The sequence below is a fragment of the Molossus molossus genome, unplaced genomic scaffold, assembly GCF_014108415.1.
Source record: "Molossus molossus isolate mMolMol1 unplaced genomic scaffold, mMolMol1.p scaffold_m16_p_16, whole genome shotgun sequence".
NCBI lineage: Eukaryota > Metazoa > Chordata > Mammalia > Chiroptera > Molossidae > Molossus > Molossus molossus.
The window spans coordinates 4,799,809-4,822,331 of record NW_023425351.1 but is presented as its reverse complement, the minus strand read 5'-3'; the positions used below and the strand labels follow the sequence as shown (position 1 = coordinate 4,822,331).

Sequence of the window (22,523 nt, the reverse complement as noted above, 5' to 3'; positions counted from 1 at the left end):
TGTTGGGGGTGGGGGGGTGCTAGATAAAAATACATGGGTACCAGGAATTCAAGATTAAACTTCTAAAAATAATATATAATTAAAAATAAAGTAGACAATTGTATGAATTATCTTTTTCCTTGAAAGAAATAACATGAGGCATTTCTTAACAAAAACAGCTTACAATCATGTGAGAAAAATTGTGGAGATACTCCCAACCCTACTTCTGGCCTGTCACTGGTATAAACAAAGAGCTTTGTCCGGCCAGTGTGGCTCAGTGGTTGAGCATCGACCCTGCACCAAGATGCCCCTGGTTCGATTCCCGGTCTGGACACATGCCCAGGCTGTGGGCCAGTCCTCAACGAGGAGCATGTAGGAGGTGGCCAATTGATGTTATCTCTCATCGATGTTTCTCTTTCCTTCTCCCTTCCTCTCTCTAAAATCAATAAAGGGGGAAAAAATAACAAAACAAGCAGCTTCCATGAAATTATCTTTTACATGACTAACATATTCTCATTTATTTGGGATCATTTAGGCTTAGAATATTTTAAATGCTTGTTTTTGGACGTATAGAATTCCCAGAACTTGGATTTTTGAAACTATCTATGTATTACTAGGTTGAATATTTGGAGAGATATTAATCCTTTCACGACACACTGACTGGGTTTCCTCAAGCATGTTCGATCAACTATTGTAACAGTGATGCTGGTGGTAATAAGTGATACTCTCAATTTTTTCCTTTTAAATAATAAATAATCCTTGTAACACGGATTACTAAATATGTAACTTGTATATCTTCTTAACAAGGAATGACTGATTTCAGGCCCTAGTATGATGAAAAGACACTAAAAATGGCATTTACTACCTGTGTTATTACTGAAAAGCTACTACTAACAAATGATAAATATGTGACATTAAGCAAAAAATGAAAATCAATATAATTTTACCTAGAAACAACAGACATGGGAAGAAATTAAATGAGCACAATGTAGGTCCCAAACACACTATGATTCTGAACTACATTTTCAAAGCAAAAGCCATCTACATACAATTTATGATTATTTCTCATACTACGAAAATGAACTTCAAAGCGAATGTAGGCTAGCTAGGTCAAGACAAATCCCCAATGAGTTCCAAGCTCCGTTTGCTGAAGTGCACCTGCCAACCCAATATGCTCTGGCCTGCTCCTGAGCACGACCCAGAAGTGGCCACGACTCAAGCTTATTCATTCCCTCACTGTGCTATCAAGTCATATACAACAATGGATTTTTTAAAAACCAAATACTTTATACAGTGGACTATAGAAAAAAAAATCCTAAATATACTGTCTTCTAAAACTCCAAAGAGTAATACAACCTCATTATTTTTAAATACTGAAAATGTAAAGGGTCCATACAAATGAAGAGTATTAAGCATATACTTTTTACTTGAATATTCACTTGATGTGTGCTCTTAAAATCTCTCCGAGAGAAGCAGGTATTTTTCCCATGTCTTTTGGCAATAGATTCAAAAGCAAAGTAGCAGTGCTGTTGAATTCCATGGAACATTTTTTAAAGCTAAATGTTTCAATATCTGTATTGTTATTGCACTCATATATTGCCCGGAATACATCTAAGTCACTCCGCAGTGGTGACTGCAAAGGAAAGTAAGGTGAGTGGGTCTACAAAGCATCAGTTTCCACAGAGGAAAGGCAGACAACTGCAGTTCAAATAAGACTCTATATGCTTAACATTTAACTTTATATAAAATTAAGTCTGACCCTCACTACTACAAATCCGCAGGAAATCAGAAAAAGATTTACAGTACACAAAATCTTGACTATTGTTGTATTCCACTCTTGAAGTCATTCTGAGTTAAAACAGCAATTTTTCCAAGATTTAAAGAAAAATATATTTTATAAAAGGGATTCTTTTTAATCACCGAATACATCATTTTTATTACTGAGAGGAACAAGTTATACTTTTTTTCCCACTATAATTTGCTCTGATAAAAGAGATGTCTCTCTCTTTTAACTTCTAACAAATGCTACATTTTCAAGACTATAGGAATTATCAGTAGGCATTCTTTCTTCGTGATTTAAATTATTTTTCTCTAAAATATGTCAAGTAAGCTTTTAAAGATTCAGGGAGGGGGAGCTTCATGATTTTCTCTCTCAGCAGATTCTGAGGGGGCTCCTCTGGCTTCATGGCTTCACTGAGATCTTTCTCTTCCTCCTCTTTGTCTTCCTCCATTTTCTCATCCTCCTCACTGTCTAGTGGCTGAGGAATCAGCTGGTTGCCCACAAACACATAGGTGTTAATTCTCTGTTTAACTCGCTTTCGTTTCCTTTTGGGCGGAGCCCTTGAAGGAATCCCCTTGGCCTGCATCTCGTCATTTATGAAGTTTCTCAGTGTGCGGCGGATGTAAATACGAGCCAAGTCTTGCAGATTTCTGACAGCACAAGGGGCTAAAAGAATAAACAGCGCACACACACACACAAAACATAGAAAGAAAAGCGTTATACAGTATCCATTTCTTCACAGAAAAAACATGTATTTCTTAATGAATGTTAAACAACAGTTAAGTATAAAAACTCTGATGTTCAACTAGCAAAGATTTCAGGGTGCTGACCCAATGCTCAGCACTGTTCTCAGAACCAAGGACAGTACTCGCCGGTGACTCAGCTGGCTGGAACATCATCCCCTCCCCCTACACCAAAAAACTACAGGGTTCAAACCCCACTCGGGGTGCATACAAGAGGCAAACAATCCATTTCTCTCTCACATCAATGTTTGTCTTCCTTCCTTCCTCTCTCTAAAACTGATGAACATGTCCTTGGGTGAGGACAGTGCAGAGGTTTATAAGTATAGATGTGTGTGTGACCCTATGTATATTCATAAAAATTGTCCGGAAGCAAAAAATAAGAACTTATAAACAGAGTACATGAGAATTAGTTAGGGGTCAAGAATAGTAGAGAGATTTTTTACCTTGCTTATTTTTTAGACTTTTTTATATTCGAAATAAATCTATTTAAAAAACTCAAAGTCAGCCCTGGCCGGTTTGGCTCAGCGGTTAGAGCATCGGCCTGCGGTCCCCAGAGACCCTGGTTCGGTTCCCACTAAGGGCACGTACCTCAGTTGCAGTTTGTCCCCGGCCCTGGTTGGGTTGTGCGGGTGGCAACTACTCGATGTGTCCCTTTCACGTCGATGTTTCTCTCTCTCTCTCTTTCCCTCCCACTCTGTCTGAACAAAATATCAAAAAATGTCCTCGGGTGAGGATAAAAAAACAAAACAAAAAAAACCAAAACAACTCAAAGTCAATATTTGAATAGCTCTCTGAGTCTAATCTAAAGCTTGTGAACGTGTGTACACACACATGCATACACAGTTTCTATCTTGCTGTGAATCAACAAGTAGAACTGGTTCATACACAAAGGACCACCAGAAATGCTATAAACACTCCATAACTCAGGGAAACACTACAGGTTTCTTTAAATCACTGATGTTTACTTCCATCAAATGCCTCACAAAGTTAGCACATATCCTTTCTGCTTCACTCCCATCTCCCACGAATAAATGCATACGTCCTAGAATCATATACTCTTCTTTGTAGTCTGTCCCAATATGTAATATAAATTCTCTAGTCCCCACCTAAAATGCATTTCTCCTAGTGTCCATCCCTGAGGAAGTAACTGTTATCAAGGATCCTTCTCAAACACCTAAACTACACAGAGCACACTCCTCCGCAGTCGAGCAGCATTAGAAAGTCTTCATCCGTTGTTTGCTTCTTCACTTTTGGTTCTCTTTCTGAATACCTTCCTTCCACACCTTTCGCTATAACATCGAAATCTTTTCTTGTTCAGCTCTTCGTATACGGCCTTTGTCGTCACTGTGAGCTCTACGAGGGAGGACTGTGGCACCTCCTCTCGGTGCCCGTGGGCACCAGCCTTGCACAGTGCGCCACCCTATCCACGGTTCACAGCGTGCTTCCCGTGTTCTTCCCATCATGCCTAGCGCCCGGCCTATGCCCAATCATACACTGAACACACCCTGTAATCACAGACATGATTTGTCATAAAACCCAAGGGTAGGAGACCTTTTACACTTATTCAAAGATCCCTTAGCATATACGTATTAAATGCAAAGAAAATTTTTTTAAAAAGTTCTTAAAATGGTCTTTTTTCAACTCCCTACTGAAACCTCCACTTCCACCAGTGTGGTCACTTCTCACTGGATGACTAAGTGTCCTGCTGACCTCCTGCTTTCTCTCTGCCCCCCGACAGCAGAGCCAGGGTCGCTTCGGCTGCCTGGACGCCTGCCTTCTTCAAGCCCTGCGGCAGCGCCCGGCAGACAACGCATTCCGACCGAGGCCTGCGGCCGCGCACCGCCCGGTCTCGCGCTGCTTTCTTCCTGCTCCGAACTTGGTCTGCACTAGCCTTCTTTCAGCTCCTTGAACATACCGAGGAACTTAATGAACAATTTGGGGAGGTAGGCGGAGTAGGCGGTATTTTACACATTTTAATATAAAGGGGGAGATTTCATATCTGTTGTTACTTACCATGTTCACAACACTAACCACTGGCAGAAACAGGACTTGACTTTGAATGGTTGTATGTTAAGTTTCTGCCTCACATAGTTGGTAGCAGGTCCAAACAGGGAAAACGGGAGAAAAAAAAAAAAGGTTTCTAGCTAAACACACCCAATAAGTCTCTTTGGAATTATTTTTCATTTCAGGTTTTAGTAGGGACTTGAAAAAAGACCATTTTAAGAACTTTTTTAAAGCTCTATCATTTTCCTCACAACTTTCGTCTTCATTTTGCTGCTAGCACTAACCTTCTTAGGATCCGTGGTGACTTACTATATGTATTTAATAACAGTAAGCAGCAACAAAGGCAAAAAAAAGACATGAAAATAGTCACAGCACGATTTCCTGAGATAGTAACGAGAGGCTTGGAGGTAAACTGACTCCCATTCACGCATTCTTCCTCTGGGTTGTCGCCTGAGAGATGTGAGACTGATCATACAGGTATCAGCACCAAAGTGCTGTTGGATCAAGAACTGAAGTTTTGTTTGACAACCGAGACATTTTTACCCCGTGAACAGCTTGGAAGAGAACCGAATTGTTGGAGACAGGAGATGTTCGAGATCCGAGGTTGGACCGTACTAAAAGCATCCACGTGAGCTTCACCCCAAAGTTCTTCACCCTCCTGATTGGAAACTTGTTCTTATTCTCCATACATCCTTTTCAACTTTGACAATAATTTAAAAATATTTTTTATTCTGTAAACATTACTATATATAAAGTTTTCCACTTTTTAGAAACTGGTCTTTTCTGACTCATTTTATAAGGTGCTCTTGATAGCTAAAGACTTTTTCTTCTCTTTTTTTACTTTAGATTTTCAAGTATATATAAAGAGAGAGGCAACAGCATAATGAACCCCATATACCCGACAATCATCTTCAACAATTATCCCTTATAGCTAATTTTACTTCATCAACACTTCTACTTCCTCTTCCCATCCCCACCCAGATTATTTTGATAAAAAAGATTTAGATCATTTTACCCACCAATATTTCATAGGTATAATGGATTTTTTTTAATTTAGGCTCTTCCCCCATTTTATCCTCTTCCATCAAATGTGTTCCCACTTTACACTGAGTTACAAATGTCAATCAATCCAACCAATGAGTCTTATGAACTACCTAAATCTATTTGTTGACATCCTTAAAAATGAGGGAGAACAAAAACTGCTCATTTAAAGAATATCACTATCCATGCCATTCATAATATATGTTACTATAAAACCACATTTACAACCAAGATTCTTCTAAAGGAAACCAAACTAGAAAACCTGTCAAGTAAAATGGGAAATGCTGAGGGTTATAATAGCGTCAGCTGCAAAGTAAACCACTAAAATAGCTGTGGCAGGAATCCACGGGAACTGAGTACAGGTGTACGTGACACACAGGACGCTCGCGGGTACGCCGCGGGAAAACCAAACTGCGTCAGAGAATTTCCTCATCACCTCTCTTTGTGACTCGCCAACCAGCTATGACAGGTTAAACAAAACTATCATAAATAACCTATAAGTCTAATGTTTAGAAAACAAGAGGAAAAAAATAGTTTTATTTTGTAACTATTGCTGCTTTTAGCAAGGAGTTTAAGTATTTAATAATTATAGTCTACTATAAACTATAGTAGTATATTTATTATACATATACATTTATACACACACACACAATACATGTGTACATATGGGGAGGGGTGTGTAGTCAACAAGAAAGGTAGACGTTAGTGAAATAACTGTATAACGCAGGTGAATGAATACAAGTGACAATTACTTGATTCTGGTGCTAAAAAGAAATAAGTCCCTTTTGGTCCCAAAGCACATCCAAAGTGTGTGTATCTTTCTGCCCAGCTGATGAGTCTCAGTGGCTGAGCGTTGACCCATGCACCAAGGGGTCACCAGTTCGATTCCGGGTCAGGGCACATGCCCAGGTTGTGGGCCCCATCCCAAGTGGGGGCATGCAGGAGGCGGCCAATTGATGTTCTGTCTCCTCGATGTTTCCATCTTTCCCCCTCTCCCTTCCTCTCTCTCTAAAATCAATTAAAAAAATTTTTTTTAAATATGTATCTTTTTTTACTAGACTGGAAGAAAATTTAAATTTAACATCCCCATGGAGTAACTTCATATTTCTAATAGAATGAGTCTTTTTTATAATCCTTTTTTATTTTTAGTCATGCTTATTTTTAAAATTTCTTTATATAATAGTTTAATGCAATTTGCTGTACAGGTTGACTCAAATCCTTTTTGTAAGTAGTATATGTTAACGAATATAGCTGAAAAAAATACTTAATGCTTTCTGAATTATAAAAGGTTGAAAATTATTTAGAACCAAGTGCCTAATTTCTTTCTAAATGAGATCAAAGTAAGAGTACTGTGTCAGGATTTATGAATCTTATGACTCCATGAAGTGGTCAGTGTGTCTCTGAGGGCAGCTCTTCTCCCTCGGAGAAAGTGCTGGTCAGGCCTCTGCGGGAGGAGACCTCCATGCTGCTGCCACCCACACGGGCTCTCCGTGTCACCACCCAGTCCTCCTCAGGGCAGCATGAGTGGCTTGTACAGTTTGTGGGTGTGTAAGAAGCAGCTGGCATGAGTGGTGAGCGGCTTGTACAGTTTGTGGGTGTGTAAGAAGCAGCTGGCATGAGTGGTGAGCGGCTTGTACAGTTTGTGGGTGTGTAAGAAGCAGCTGGCATGTGTGGTTCTCTCCTTTCCCTTCCCTTTTCCATTAGGAAATACACACTGAAAACTAAATCTCTCTATAAAGCCAGGTTCCTATGGAATAAATTCATTGAATAATCAAATTAAAGCCCTGGCTGGTTGGGCTCAGCGGTTCAAGTGTTGGCCCACAGACCAAAGAGTTGCGGGCTCGAGTCCAGTCAAGGGCCCGTAACTCGGTTGCAGTTAGTCCTCGGCCCTGGTTGGGGTCACCAGGGCCGTGTGGGAGGCAACCAGTCAATGTATCCCTCTCACGTCGATATTTGTCTCCCTCCCTCCCACACTACCTGAGATAAACAGAAGAATATCCTATGATGGTAAAGTTCATTTATGGTAAAGAACTTTACTTAATGGTGCCTTCTTCCTTCTCAAGTTCTCAGTAACCTTCACTCAGTGGCTCATTCCCTCCAGTTTGAAATACTTTTCTTTCTTGGTTGTCAACACACTGTGCTGTCTTCCCATCTCTCTGGTCTTCCCATTCCCATCTGTGCTAATACATGCCCTCTGTTTTATCTCCAACACCTCTCTCTGTATCTCCTCTCTCCCCTAACTTTTCTCATCCATTCTCACAGCTTAAAATGCCATCTTCATGTTCAGGATTCTCAGTTTATACGTCCTTCTTGCAGTCGGTATAGACCCATTCACAACCTAACATTTACAATGCTAATAGAAAGCACAAACATGGACAAAACAAGTATCTGATCTTCCTACACCTATCTCCAAACTATTCCACCCCCGTCGTCTTCCAAACACCAATAAATGGTACCATCACCTAGCTAGCTGTTCAAGTCAAACTTGAGATCCCTTTTTCTCCTCCACCAACATCTGCTATATAGTCCACAATTTTTCTGCCTCCAAACAACCAACTATATCCACATCAACACTGACTCTCTCCTCAAGCCTAAGAAAAGTCTTGTATAATTTATCTTCTACAGCGTAGCCAATGAGCTTCAACTACCCTAAAATGTATTTTCTGGTCTCAGAATGACCGAGCACTTTTCAGCCTAAATAAAGGCTTTTGTGTTTGCTATCCCTCTGTATAATGCCACCAATTTCACAACTATAATTAATAAATTCATTTTTGTTTGACTTGCTCCTTCTTTTCACGTTTCCATGAAGGCAACTAACAGTGTCTGGTGCCACGTAGGGCTTTATGTTTAAAGAAAAAGGTGAATAAATCCATTGAATACATTACTGCATATCTTTTTAATTCTAGAGTCTATTAAATCGTAAGCATCGGAGTTGAAGACACAGTTCGACTGGAAGGGACCACGGTTACTTACGGAGTCCAACAGAATCTGGTTTGCCATTGTCATTCTTACTTGGCTGCACAAGTGGAGCAAATGAAACAGCAAGAATATTTTTACTTTCCCAAGTGTTCTGTCCAGTTCGCATAATTTGTGTTAACTATTTAGAGGGGGGAAAAGAAAGAGAATCGCTTAATTCTGGAAATGTGATTGGCTTACAATCACAACTTTTTTTTACCAGACTAATTGCCAATAATTGCCATATAATCACTTGTATTTGAATGCAACCAAATTACTTTCACTTAATATTACTATAAAATAATAAAGAAGGAATCACAAATATTGGCTGAAGGTAGATATTCCAATGTAAACAGATCATCCAAATATGGCCAAGTCTCTGTGCTAATACGTCTGGGTCTGAAGGCTTCCAGGGGCAGAGTTCCAGTCCGTACCTGCCACTGGCTCCCGAAACATGTCTCATAAGTTCAGGCGCTTGGTTAAAGCATTCTATTAAAACCATGTCTTGATTACTGTACAATGAGTCAACTTCATGATCTTCCCTGATGGCAATAAAATACAGATTCTAATTCTAATCTCAATTTAATATTTCACTAATAAAAATAATTAGTCACAAAGGGTTTAGAAGTTGTGCCTAACATTCATCACCAGTCCTTGGATAAAGATTAGCACAGTACACAGCTTGATCAAGTTAGTACCTTTAATTTATATCATAAAAATCATTATTATATTTCACATCAGTATAACAGTATATAATAAATATTTAATGGAACACCAGTAGGAAGCCATATTTTAAATATCTGAAAATGTAGCTTTAAAGGAAAACAGAAAAAGACTGTTCATCTAGAGAGTCTCAACTCTGGAAATATTCAAGTAACATTTTTCCAGGAACATTTTTCAGTGAATGTTTCTATATTATATCTTTTTAATAACTGACAATTTGCACAGTGCATAATAATGATGAAATCCACTGAGATGCAAATAATATATTGTGATGTTAAGGGACCCCCAACATATATAAACTCCAAAACATCATGCCAGGTCCCAGTCATCTTAGACAATCTATCTTCTACCATACAAACCACACAGTGTTTTAAACATCTCAGATTTGGGTTAATATGAATATTAAATCTATTTTTTGAAATTTATTTTTATAAATTTTTAATGAAATTTGCTTTTGAAAGATTCACCCATTTTCTGAATAAATTAGTATTTCATACATTTGTTATACCTAATAATTCCAAACCACCGGAGGGCAAATAAATAGGTAAAAAATATTTTCAAATGAGTCTAAATCACAGTAACAGCCCTGGCCGGTTTGGCTCAGCGGTTAGAGCGTAGGCCTGCGGTCCTCAGAGACCCGGGTTCGGTTCCCGCTAAGGGCACGTACCTCGGTTGCAGTTTGTCCCCGGCCCTGGTCGGTTGTGCGGGTGGCAGCCACTCGATGTGTCCCTTTCACATCGATGTTTCTCTCTCTCTCTCTGTTCCTCTCTCTCCCTCCCACTCTACCTGAACAAAAAATGGAAAAATGTCCTTGGGTGAGGATAAAAATAAATAAATAAATAAATAAATCACAGTAACACATTAACAATAGCTAATAATAAAACAGAATTATAAGAACATACTGTAATAAAAGTTATGTAAATATGGTCCCTTTCTCTTTCAAAACACCGTATTTTGCTGTACTGCCCATTCTTGCTGTGATAATGTGAGATCATACAATGCCTCATTAAGTTAAGAACCTAACCTTTGCAGTTAAAGGAAGCCCTTTGCAGCTTCTTTGACACATGCAGTTGGACAGCATCACTGCTCTTGCAGTCTGGGCAATGACTGAGTGAAGTAAGCTGAACACAGGCACTGCATTACCACCACAGTCGGTCTGATACCTGAGAGGGCTACTAAGTACCTAGGGCGGGTAGAGTGCACACTGTGGCTAGGATGGACAAAGGGATGACACACGCCCCAGGCAGGATGGAGTGAGAGGGCTCAAGATTTTATCACACTACTCAGAACGTGGCACAATTTAAAATTGATGAATTATTTGTTTCTGGAAACTTCCACTTAATATTTTCAGACCATGGCTGACCACAAGTAACTGAGATAGCACAGGGTGAAACCAAGCGTGGGGTGGACTGCTGTACCACGGAAGACAGTAGCAAAGCATGGGTAAGAGACCAAGTCTCTTCTAATACTGGTATAGGGAACTCTTCTGTATCTGCTTTGGTTAAATAATTAAGATCCATTTCAAAATGTTTTATGTACATAGATCTAGGAAGATTATTTCTTCTATGAAGTTACATTGTAGCCCTGGCCAGTTTGGCTCAGCGGTTAGAGCATCCACCTGCGGTCCAGGGAGACCCGGGTTCGGTTCCCGCTAAGGGCACGTACCTCGGTTGCAGTTTGTCCCCGGCCCTGGTTGGGTCGTGCGGGTGGCAGCAACTCGATGTTTCCCTTTCACGTGGATGTTTCTCTCTCTCTTTTCCTCTCTCTCCCTCCCACTCTATCTGAACAACAACAACAAAAAAGTTACACTGTAACTTTTCTGGTGTTACACTTTTGTTTTCTGCCATTACACAAAAGGACAGTGAAGGTACCTGATCTTCTATGGGCATGACTAGAATGCCTCCAACTTTCAGTAATATTTTCATGTAGTTTTCATGGTCCTTCTGAACTCCGGCTCCGCAATAGATTCGATCATACTGATGACTGTCAGATGCTATCTGGAGGCAATTGCCAACCACAAATGCAGGTTCACAAAATTCAAATCTGCATAGAAAAACAAATATATTTCAATTCATTAAAACAAAAAAATTAGATGAAAAAAAATTTTAACATAATCCAATTCTTTGAAGTAGTGAAGTTACCAAAATTAATTCTAAGGATAAAATATTATTATGAAATTTGATTTAAATGTCATACTTATGAAGTTTAACGCTGATTAAATATATTATTTTTATTATAAACATGGTATAAACATTTTTAAAACATCAACCTATATTTTTGCCACACTGAAACCTCACTTAAGACTTAAAAATGAATATAATGAAAAGTCCATCACAACACCAATCTTGTGACACCACACAAATGATATATGATAAGGGTAAGAATCACAGAGAAAAAAAAAGACAAAAGGCTCCATCTTCCACTGTCCTTTCCAAAAAAGCCTGAGGGGCCATTGGACATGGGAAGGGCTGGAGAGTATTCATCTGTGAGATTTTGCTGCAATTAACAGGAGCAAACTTTGTCAGAAAGATACCAGTGTGACCATATACCCTTGCAACTACTAAGACGAGGGAGATTTTCCTAATAAATTTTAGCAGAACTATGTTGCAGGACTGGGACAGAGAGCAGAATGAACAGTAATTGTTTTACTGCTACCCTGGCCCCATGATCTCCCTGGGCAACAGAAGAAGGGAAGTGGTTTCAAAACAAAGGCATTTATGCTGGCCACTTGTTCCTGGTTACAGTGTTGGTTCATGGCATATGGAGTTGTGAGTTTATAAACTTTTCTAGTTAGACTTCTACTTTATTCCTTCATTTCTGACAAACCTGAAATAATCTCTAACATATAACATAATTACAATCTCAATGCACTGAAATGTAGTCATTTTAAAAATTAATTAATAAAATATCCTTTCACTTTTAACTTGATAAATGTTAATAGGATCACACAGCAAAATCAAGCTATCATTTAAGGATAAAGTAGTTTACATTAAAAGTTCCAGCACACAGTGAAACATGACACTGATTGAATCACAATCATTTATACTTTGTAAAATATATATATATATATATATATATCTCCTGTCCTTTGGTAATTAACAGACTTATGACACAGTAAGTTTCCATTAAAATACAGACACATTATGATCCCTGATAGTGAAAGAAGAATCTACCAGAATTACACCCTGTCTTCAATTTCCTGTCTTCTTGGTGGAGCGGGGTGGGAGTGGGATGGGAAGGGTTGATGGGTTGGGCGGGGGCAGTAAACTGTGTATACCCTATCATCTCTTCTGCATATCCCCACACTAAGATAGTCTATGCCCCGTTATTTCTTTTACTCTAACTTCCTCCTCACTGCTCACACCTGTCAGGTCTCCCTTCCACCATTTTGCTACCTACAGGGCAGGACAAATTCAAGCTCCTTGGAATGTCATGAGGGCTCTTTATGATTCTATTGTCAGGTTGTCCGTCCAGAATAATTTCCTGGCTCTGCACTCACCCATACATACTATGTTGAATTATTTGCTTCTAATTGCTTAGAGAAACTATTATAAAGTATTTTGAAACACTGTATCTGTGGACATGCTGTTCCTTTGATAAATGCCTACTATCCCTTAAAGATACAGTGCAAATATTAGCTTTGCAATGAAATCTTATCCAACTCTTTAATAGTACCTCTCATTCTTTCCACTTGCATTGCACACACAAGGTGTAAATTTACCTACATTAGGGATCATGTGTAATTTCTCTTTTATACTCAAGACTATGGTACAACCTATGACTGTATAAAATACGGCCAAAATATAATTTGTTGACTTTCAAATAATTAGATACTGTGGATCGGGTGGTTTAATCATTTTATCAAACTCACAATAAGCATTCTTTAAAAAGAAAAAGCCTGGCCGGTGTGGCTCGGTGGACTGAGCATCGTCCCTTGGACTGAGAGGTCCCAGTTCGATTCCTGGTGAGAGCACATGCCTGTGTTGCAGGCTCAATCCCTAGTACAGGGTGTGCAGAAGGCAGCCAATCTACGTATCTCTCTCAGATCAATGTTTCTATCTCTCTCTCCCTTCTTCTCTCTCTAAAAAAAATCAATTAAAAGAAAACATATTAAAAAAAAGTTAGATTATTTTCAATGAAGTCTATCTAAAAATCTTCATTCATTTTAAATAATTTACTTTTATAATAACTTAAGTCTGTCATAATTATCAGGATGTGAACAAAAAAATTTTAATAAAATTTTGAATTATTAAACACCTTTTTACCATTAAGTCTATTCAATAAACTTGGAAATAGTCCTATAGTTTTAAAAGCTTCCTACTATTTAAAAACATGTGATAGCTTATAAAAACTATCACCTAGAAAAACATAATTACAACTGAACAACTTACAATTAAAACTACTTCTCATACTAGTGATATTTTACACATTCTTGTCCCAGCAAAATGAATTAGCAAGAATTTAGTGCCTGATCTAAAATTAAATGTGACCCTGGTCAAGTTACTTTATACGAGTAATTAGTAAAATTCATTATGTCAAATACTACTTACTGGGCACCAGCTATGTATAATGACTGGAAATACAATGGAAAACATACATGCCCACATTTGTGGAAGAGACAAGTATCAAACTATCTATTTAAAGATTAATTAACAACTATGGTAAATATTTTAAAGGAAAGAAATATGATTCTATAAGACTGAGGATGAAAGAAAATTAACAGACCTGGGGAGGCAGAGAAAGATTCCCTGAGAAATGAGAAGCTATGATCTTAAAAATGAGACATGACGAACTAGAGCCACAAAATCCAAGAGAGGATCCACTAGCCCCATGTGCATACTAAGCCCTTCAAGTGTGGCTAGTCCATTCTGAAGTGTATTGTAAGAATAAAATTAACCTGGGATTTCAAAGATTCCATACAAAAAAGAAGAAAAATATCTCAACATTTATTTTATATTTATGTATATATTTATATATGATACATATTTCAACAGCCACATAAATTCCAGCAACTGCCCTTCTCCATATCACCTGTCAGCAGGAGCTGCAAAGACTGTCTCCTTAACACAGGCATCCCTTTGAAACATTCTCCTGGTCTCCTGCTGTCTGAAAATTTCTGCTGAATTAACTGTATCTTCATCACCTATTCCAGTCCTTGAAAAACATTTACTAAATAAGCAAACCATATAAAAAACATAAATGTTTTGTCAACTTTTCTACCAACTTTGAATATGAACCCAAAGCTGACAAATTTAAAATGCTAATCACAAAAAACTCAGAACTAGAAGAGAAAATTGCCCAGATAGATAGATAAATAAATTAATAAATGTTTATGGCACTGTCTGTGTCGACATGCTGGTTCTTGTTTTACGAAATTGGTTACTATAAATAACTGTAGTTTAATGTTACAAGATGCATGAGCTTCCCTCCCCCCACCCCAAAAAATGCCAAAAAAAAAAAAAGCAAAACTCAAATAGTAAAACAAACCCTTTCCTTTTATGAATAAATCAACTGGTCTATGTCACTGAAAGGCACTTTTTAGAAGCCATTCTTCAGATCTTAAATGAGCCACCCTTATTCTAAGAAACAACTTGATGTTTTCCCTTAAACACACATGAGAACAAGAATATTTGCTCTTATGTAGAAAGTATTATAAAGGATCATTAGAGAAAAATTAGATCTCTAAATTTATAAATAATTTCTATTAGTGCAAATGGAACATATTCATATGGGGTCTTTATACTTTTACTTAACATATTTATATTAATTTTCTTTACCAGAATATTCTAATTTGAAAGTTTAATTGAACTTGAGCCAACATTTCAAAAGGATTGAACTACTACTAGATACAAAATATTAAAACCTCAAGGACATAGTAAAACTGAGGAGAAAAGTGTAATATTTTTAAATGTTGGCACTAAAATATCTAGAACATAATAGCAAATTCACACACCAAATACATTACATAGTTAATACTACCAATTTAACAGTTATAAAAAACTCTGCCAGAGAGTATTCTATCTGGGGATTATATATTATACTTACAACTATGACCTTTTCCACTAAATACTACAAGAATCCTTCACATTAGTAAAGAAAACAACTTTCAAAATGCACATATTTACATTATTGTTTTCATATATAAATGGGCTATAGGTCACCTTTCCTAATAAAAAACATATAGATGACCTTTGTATTTCTGACTAGGTATACAGTTGAGGATACTACTTAGACATTTTGTATTCTGATACTAAAATTATTATTTTATAATAGTATCTCATATAAATTAATTCATATCAATTGAAATATTTTTTCAAAAAGCCTATAATGAAAATTTTCCAGGTAAATGTTTATGGATATGCTCATATCCATATCATATGTTTGTATTATATATATGAAGAACAAATTATTGCTTTAAGACATAGATGATGATTACCATTTATCAGGGTAAACTACAAATCCGATTAATTCTTCCAATGTAGAGAAGAAATATAAAGAAAACATTTTCTACCTTAGGCTTTTACTATCTTCTGAGTGCTGCAGCTTATCTAAGTTTCCAGAGACCTCTACAGGCAAAGGACATACTTTAAACCACAAATACATTTTCTGTATAATCTAGAAGACTATAGCAATAAACTAACTAGAAGTTTTCAGTTCATTACAAAACAGTACTACACTATTTATAGATTTACACATAAAATCTGAGCTAAAAATACTAAGAGAGAAAATCCAAATTCCACCTTTCACATCAACCACATACTACATGAAATAAAAAAATAAAATAATAAAAAATAGCAAGAGGTCTACCAAAATGCCACTTCCTATATGGTTATAATTCTACTCATAAAAGTATGGTTCACACATTCTTTCCCTAATTTTTATGTTTATTTAGGGGAGTTCATTAAAATTTTATGTCTTATTAAAAAGAAAAGCAGAAATCATTTTTATTCTTTAAAGAACATTTCCAAAACAAAGTTTCTCAGATACAGATGAGTCTTAAATTATACTAAATTATGTCTCCCAACAATGTTATCTATATAAAAAAAATAGTCCTGCAATGTGTGTAATAACTACAAATTCACTGACTTTAGACTTTTTATTGATCTCAATTTTAATGACTGCTTTTTAGACTCTCTTATGCAGAGAGGGAAAAAATATTTGATGTACTCTTACTAAATGTACACAGAAAATAATTTGAGAAAATAGAGAACACACATATATCTTGGTTTACATGAATACTTGCTCAAAATAACACCAGGATTCTAATCACTTACCTTAGCAGTGGTTTTCTTTACAGGTGCATGTTGGAATATCTTCATCTCGAGACGGACAGATGATTTCGTTCACAGCAGGGACCTTGCCAACTTGCCCATATAATTCTTTTGATAAGCTGCTAGGAGATCAGGGTGACCTAGCCTTGCCCTGCAGCTTCCCTCTTAGACGGATAGTCTAGGTCTAGGAGCTGACTGAGAGTAGAAAAAACAACATTCCCCTTCAATACACTGTTGAGGTGGGGCTGACAATTTGCACACCTAGTTTATCACGTGCCACAGGATGCTGTCATTGAAATTTTAGACTACTCTTTCAATGGAATCAAGAATTTCAAGGACATAGAAAAAAAATCCTACCTTGATCTCATACCTCATCCAAAACAAGCTGCCAAATAAATCACAGAAATCTTTTTTGTAAAACACTTTGTCAAAGTATACATTTTGAGTTATAAGAGCTATGACTATTTCATTACAATAGGATGAAATTTCAGAACTTTCCATTGGGAAGAAAACCCAGGGATATGTTAATCTTTTGATCTCCAAATGCTGTTAAACCATTCAAAACCTCTTACAATAAATAAACTGCTTGAATTTAAAAAATTTTAAAAACCAATGACTTTACCTTTTCAAGTGTTTCCCTTCCAAATGCATCAAACTCATCCCAGAATAACTCAAGCATTATGTAAATAAAGCAATGCGCTAAAAGTAAATACAGTAATTTTTCATTCAGTGAAGCTTTAAGAAAAATCAAAAACAACCTCTCACAATACCAAAGTGAAACTTCAAGTATTTCAACAATAATTTTTCTCCTAATAATGTGTTTGAAGCCGTTAAACTTTTCCCCATGCCATTTAACTGATTTTAAAATATGTAACTGACAGCTCTGAGGACTATTTTTAAGAATTTCTCTGTCCCACCATACGAATGTTTTTCATGGTTAAAAACTGTGTTTACAACTTGTAATAATTGTTATAAAACTACCATCTGAACATTTTTGGCATAAAAAATCTTCAAATTCTGTGAGAAATATTTTGAAATAATGTTAATATATATTTCTAGACAGCAAAACTACTTCCAGTGTACTATAGTTCTCTTACAGGCTAAGCAGGACTACTCTTGTGATAAAGCTGACAAAACAGAGAAGCATTTAATTTTTCCAATGCAAATCACATGAAAAATGAATACCTATCACTAAAAACAAAATTAGGACACTACACATTTCCATAAAGCAATTAAATCTCCTATAATAAAAGACTATACTGTCTTTGAATTTAATTTAAAAGTTACACCTCAACTAAATTTGAGGAACACATAGCCTCTTCCACTCATCTCTGCCCCCAATAGTAATTCACGCCATAGTCTCATTAATGAGCAGGGTAGGTGTGCTTTGGAATAAAAATGCTGTGGTACCTTTAACCCTGTAAACAGCACTCCTTAATTCTAATCTGAAGGACATAAATGATAAAACTTAAAGTGCTGCTTCAACTTTGCATATGGAGCTAAGTTGCTAGTCTGTAATTCACCAGTAGCAGCTTACTGTAGGGAAGAAATATTAGAATAAATCATGGTTTACACAGTCATACCTAAATCAGAACTAGTAAGACTGGCCTAGGTGAGGTTACAGGCTGTCTAGCTCTGCTTTCCCATTTGGGAAATGTGGACACCAATAGTCTCTAGGGCTGTGTACAACGCACTTAGAATGGTACATGGTATTTAATGAAGAAACAGTATGTATTAGGTGCTACTATTTTTATCATCTCATTACTGTTTTTAGTACTCAAAACGTGATTCATTTATATGACAAACTATATAAAAACAAATGCATTTAAATAGAAAGAAAATCTTCAATAAATCAGACTATGCTGTACTCATTTGACTACTGACATTAAAATACTTCTGAAATCCGCTACAGTATCCTTGGGAAGAGGGGTGCTGGGATCTACTGTCTTAGAGGGAAACAGCACTCCGCAAAGCATGCACTCCAGGAAGCCAAGTCCACTACATGCACATGTTTACATATTATATAAAGATATAGATGCAGCTATAAATAAATGCTATACCATTTCTAACTCATTTGCAAAGTATTTATAGGGTAAAGCTTTACAATTTAGGATCCTTTTACTGACTTAACTCTTCCAAGTAAACACAGCTGGAGAGATTCCTTTGCTTACTGCACATGCTCAAATACTGATTCATATAATTTGGCCTTTCCCAACTTCCTCCTTCCATTGTGAAAGACAAACACCTAAGAGCCTTTAAAACTTGGCCCAAAGGCTTCCCTAGACAAGAGAGAGCTAAACAAAGATTTTCTGGAGAGTTTGTGTGAAGAGTAGAGTGGGGGTCAGCGAACTGTGGGTAACGGTCAAATCCCACCTGCTGCTTGTTGTTATAAAGTGTCCATCTAGATACCCTGGACCACCACCAAGATGAACAAGAGTGTCTTGGGGCAAATCAAGCCTGAAACATTGATGGAGGCAAAAATGACAAAACTGAAGCGGTCCCACTTCATGACATCATGAGAAGGCAGGGTTCTTTGGAAGAGACAATAATGCTGGGAAAAATAAAAGCAAGAACAAGACTAAATATGAGATGTACTGACTCTACAAATAAGCCATAGGAATGAGTCTACAGGAACTGAGCAGGGCTATTTATAAGAGGACATTGAGACATCAGTCATTCAAAGGGTCATCAGGAGTCAGAGCCAACTCAATGGCACATAACAAAGATAACACCCCTGTGCCCATTTGTCTGCACAGCGTCTACGACTGCTTTTCCCTGTAACAGCAGAGTTGAACTGCAACAGAGATAATTTAGCCCAGGAAACCTAAAATACTTACTACCTGGTCCTTTACTGGGAAAGTTTGCCAATGTTTTAGAGGACACCTAAAATCAAATGTCAGTTTTATAGTAAAGGCATTTCAGTGAATCTGGGGTTACCTTAGGTGTAGCAAAGGAATAAACCATACAAGAGGACTCCCCCATCCCTCCCATCTCCAAGTTACAGTAAATTCAGAGTGGCTTCTCCAAATTATTTCATCTGCTGATACAGGTCTAAGACATAGAAAAAAGTCTGAAAATACATGCATTATAAAGTTACTTGTTCCTAAAAGAAAAACTACTACTTTCAAGACTCAGGAACCAAGATTGCTTTATGAAGCACACACACAAACACACATTTGTATCTTTTAAAAAGTCATCTGACATTATATAGTCTAATGTTGAGTAGTTTATCGATTTTTTTCTCACCCACTATATTTGGAAGTTCACTATGGACTCCAAAAATATATGTAAGAAAACTTTAAAGACTTAGTTTAAATCATAAAATCCTAAGTGACATGGCAATACTTTCGAAAAAGGAAAAGACAGCATAAACAGGACTGGAAGACTATTATGTGTGAGCTCTCTGTTCTCCCTGTAGTTCATGTAATCCAAGAGAATCTGGTACTAAGGAAGGCAGAAAGAGCAACCAATATTCCTGGGTTATTTTAATATTTTTTAAATTAAAATATGTATTTTAATGACCTATACACAATTAAATATAATGAAACTGCTTAGAAATGGAATTTTTAAAATCATTTTGCATGGCAAGTTTCTTTTTAATTAATGTAAGAATTATTATCCACAAACACCAAGAAAAATTACTAGGCAATCATCAAACACAAAAAGAAAACTACTATATCTTTTTAATTTCTGTCACTAAAAAGCAAGTGATATAAAAAGACAAAAAAAAGCCAATGAATGACTCAGAAACTCTGATTATTTCATTTCCAACCACTCACTACTTTATGCAAAATGAAATATTTTCCCAGTACCCACTATTCTTTGTAAGCAACATACTTCTACAATCTGAAACATATAACTAACATTTCAGAATACTACTTGAAAAACAGAATAGATAATATTTCCAGAACTAATTTTTTCAGACTAGTTTATTAATGTAAGAATCAGTTTTAAAAATCAGTTGCAACACTTCAGAAACAACTCTATTATATAATCTTATTAGTTATTTAAATTAAAATAACTAGACCTTTAAAAATAAGAAACACTGAGATCAGTCACATCACCATATTTTATGATTCATCATTTTATGAATGACAAAGCTCTATAATGCAACAATATCAAATACAGCCAAGGAAATCTGATCATTTTACAGTAACATGAAAACAATTTTAGAAAATTTTAAAAAACTGAAACCCTAAAATACATATAGTCTTCAAACTTATCTCTATTACAGAGCATTTAATATTTCAGTTACATCAACATAATAAAATGCTTTAAATAATGACATTTTTCATGGTGTCCTAGGGCCACGGCCACTTGTCAGCAATAAAATTGAGCTCTAAAGACACTTGTATAGAGGTGATTCAAAATACTTCCTTGAGTTTGTTCTGCTTGATTAGTAACTGAATCAGCTGTGCCATCATGTATTGAAACATAAAATGCATTATTACTGTCTCACATATATATAAAAGACCTTATAATATATAGACCTTAAACATCTACTTTTACTAACACTACTAATTTATATGTTCTAAATTCAAATGTATTCAAAATGTCCTTATGTATATATAGTTTCCACATCAAAACAAAAACTTAAAACAATAGAAGTTCAATTAAGTTTAATGGAATTCTATAGTTCCACTAAATATAAAAAATATTTATATCCACATCTTAAGACATAAGTATAAAAGGATGCTAAATTTGAACCCCAATTTCTTATAAAATTATTTGAGATAAAACTATTTTATTTCTATCAATATGATACTCAATAGAATATGAACCAACACAGTAAGCACTTGAAAAATAATTCAATATATGAATTAAGTGTTAATTACTTATAAAGACAAACATCAGTAAGCTAAAGGATAGCATTCAGCATACTGATGCAAAAAATGCAAGTGGCTTGCTCAAAGCCATTGAATTAATTATAGATAAAATAAATTCTGAGCATTTCCAAATTCTTCCAAGCTTGCCTGACTGAGGTCTTCAATAACCCAGTTGCAATCATACCTAAGTAGACACAAAACCTCCCCTTCCCTCTACAACACTGAGGGTTTTACTGCAGAGTATCTGTTTTTCAACCAATCAAGTGCCTCTTGCCAAATACAAAGTGGCAATGGCAAAGGCAAAGGGGAATAAAAGACAAAAGACAAGGGGTGGGGGGAGAATGGGCAGAGAAAGGGAGAAGAAAACTACACCCAGCAGACATCCATCCATAGCACCTCCTTGGCTTCCTTCTTAGCACGTCCCCAGGCCTAAGCTCTCTAGAAAAAAGCTCCCATCTCTGATCTGGACTCCAAGTTTCTCACCAACACGGCCAGGGCCTAGAGATGACTGAGAAAGGCTTTTACTCCCAACAAGTCGAGTTGGAACTCTGAATGGTTTTACATTAAAACTTAGTTGTATAAAATGAAGTTGCAAGCTTGTGATTCCTATCCTTATAATGTGTTCTTTGAAAATATGACTAGTTGAGAGAGATAAATGCCCTCCAAATTTTACATAATTTCAGAGTTCATAGACTTTAGCATAAGAAGCCCTTGTTCCATAGTATTATCATTGCTGAATTTTAGAAATATCACACACCAAAGAGACTTCCCTGCCAGCTGAAAAACCACAAACACTGCAGTTATTTCTTCGAAGGGAAAGCAGGAGTTCAAAGCGATGGTTTTATAAACAAATTTCTCAAACACTACCCTATCAAAGATATATCAATGTATTTCTATTATAATGTCCTATAGATATATTACAAAATAACTGAATATTTTTTAAGAAAGTCCTTGTATGCTAACAGTATTATCCTTACGTTACAAATAAAGAGGGGAGAACTACTGAATTACTATCCCAAAAGTATAAAACCAGTTCCAGAAAAGTCTTTTAATCCAAGCATCTCTGTATCTTCAGAAAAGGTAGTTGTATTATGTTTAATGACTGAAACATCACCTTATTATTAAAGTGATAGAAGCATGAGATTAAAAAATGTTATTTAAAATTTACTATAGACCTTTACAGAGTAAGTTATACCACAGA

General features: G+C 36.4%; 1 protein-coding gene across 6 annotated transcripts in view; it reads right to left on the bottom strand.

The window, feature by feature from the left end:
* Positions 1–352: 352 nt before the first annotated feature.
* Positions 353–22,523, bottom strand: part of PCMTD1 (protein-L-isoaspartate (D-aspartate) O-methyltransferase domain containing 1) — a 45,440-nt gene continuing 23,269 nt past the window's right edge. For 2 of the 6 annotated variants that reach the window (XM_036263717.1, XM_036263720.1), the window contains exons 4-8: positions 16,500–16,691; positions 14,257–14,379; positions 11,097–11,268; positions 8,521–8,644; positions 353–2,425 (exon numbers count right to left, since the gene is read on the bottom strand). In XM_036263717.1, coding sequence (XP_036119610.1) covers positions 2,061–2,425; positions 8,521–8,644; positions 11,097–11,268; positions 14,257–14,312 — 717 coding nt within the window. In that variant the 5' untranslated portion in view covers positions 14,313–14,379; positions 16,500–16,691 and the 3' untranslated portion in view covers positions 353–2,060. Of the gene's footprint in view, positions 2,426–8,520; positions 8,645–11,096; positions 11,269–14,256; positions 14,380–16,499; positions 16,692–16,853; positions 16,882–18,869; positions 19,048–22,523 lie in introns of all 6 variants that reach the window. The other 4 variants (XM_036263718.1, XM_036263719.1, XM_036263721.1 and 1 more) reach the window with 4 other exon arrangements.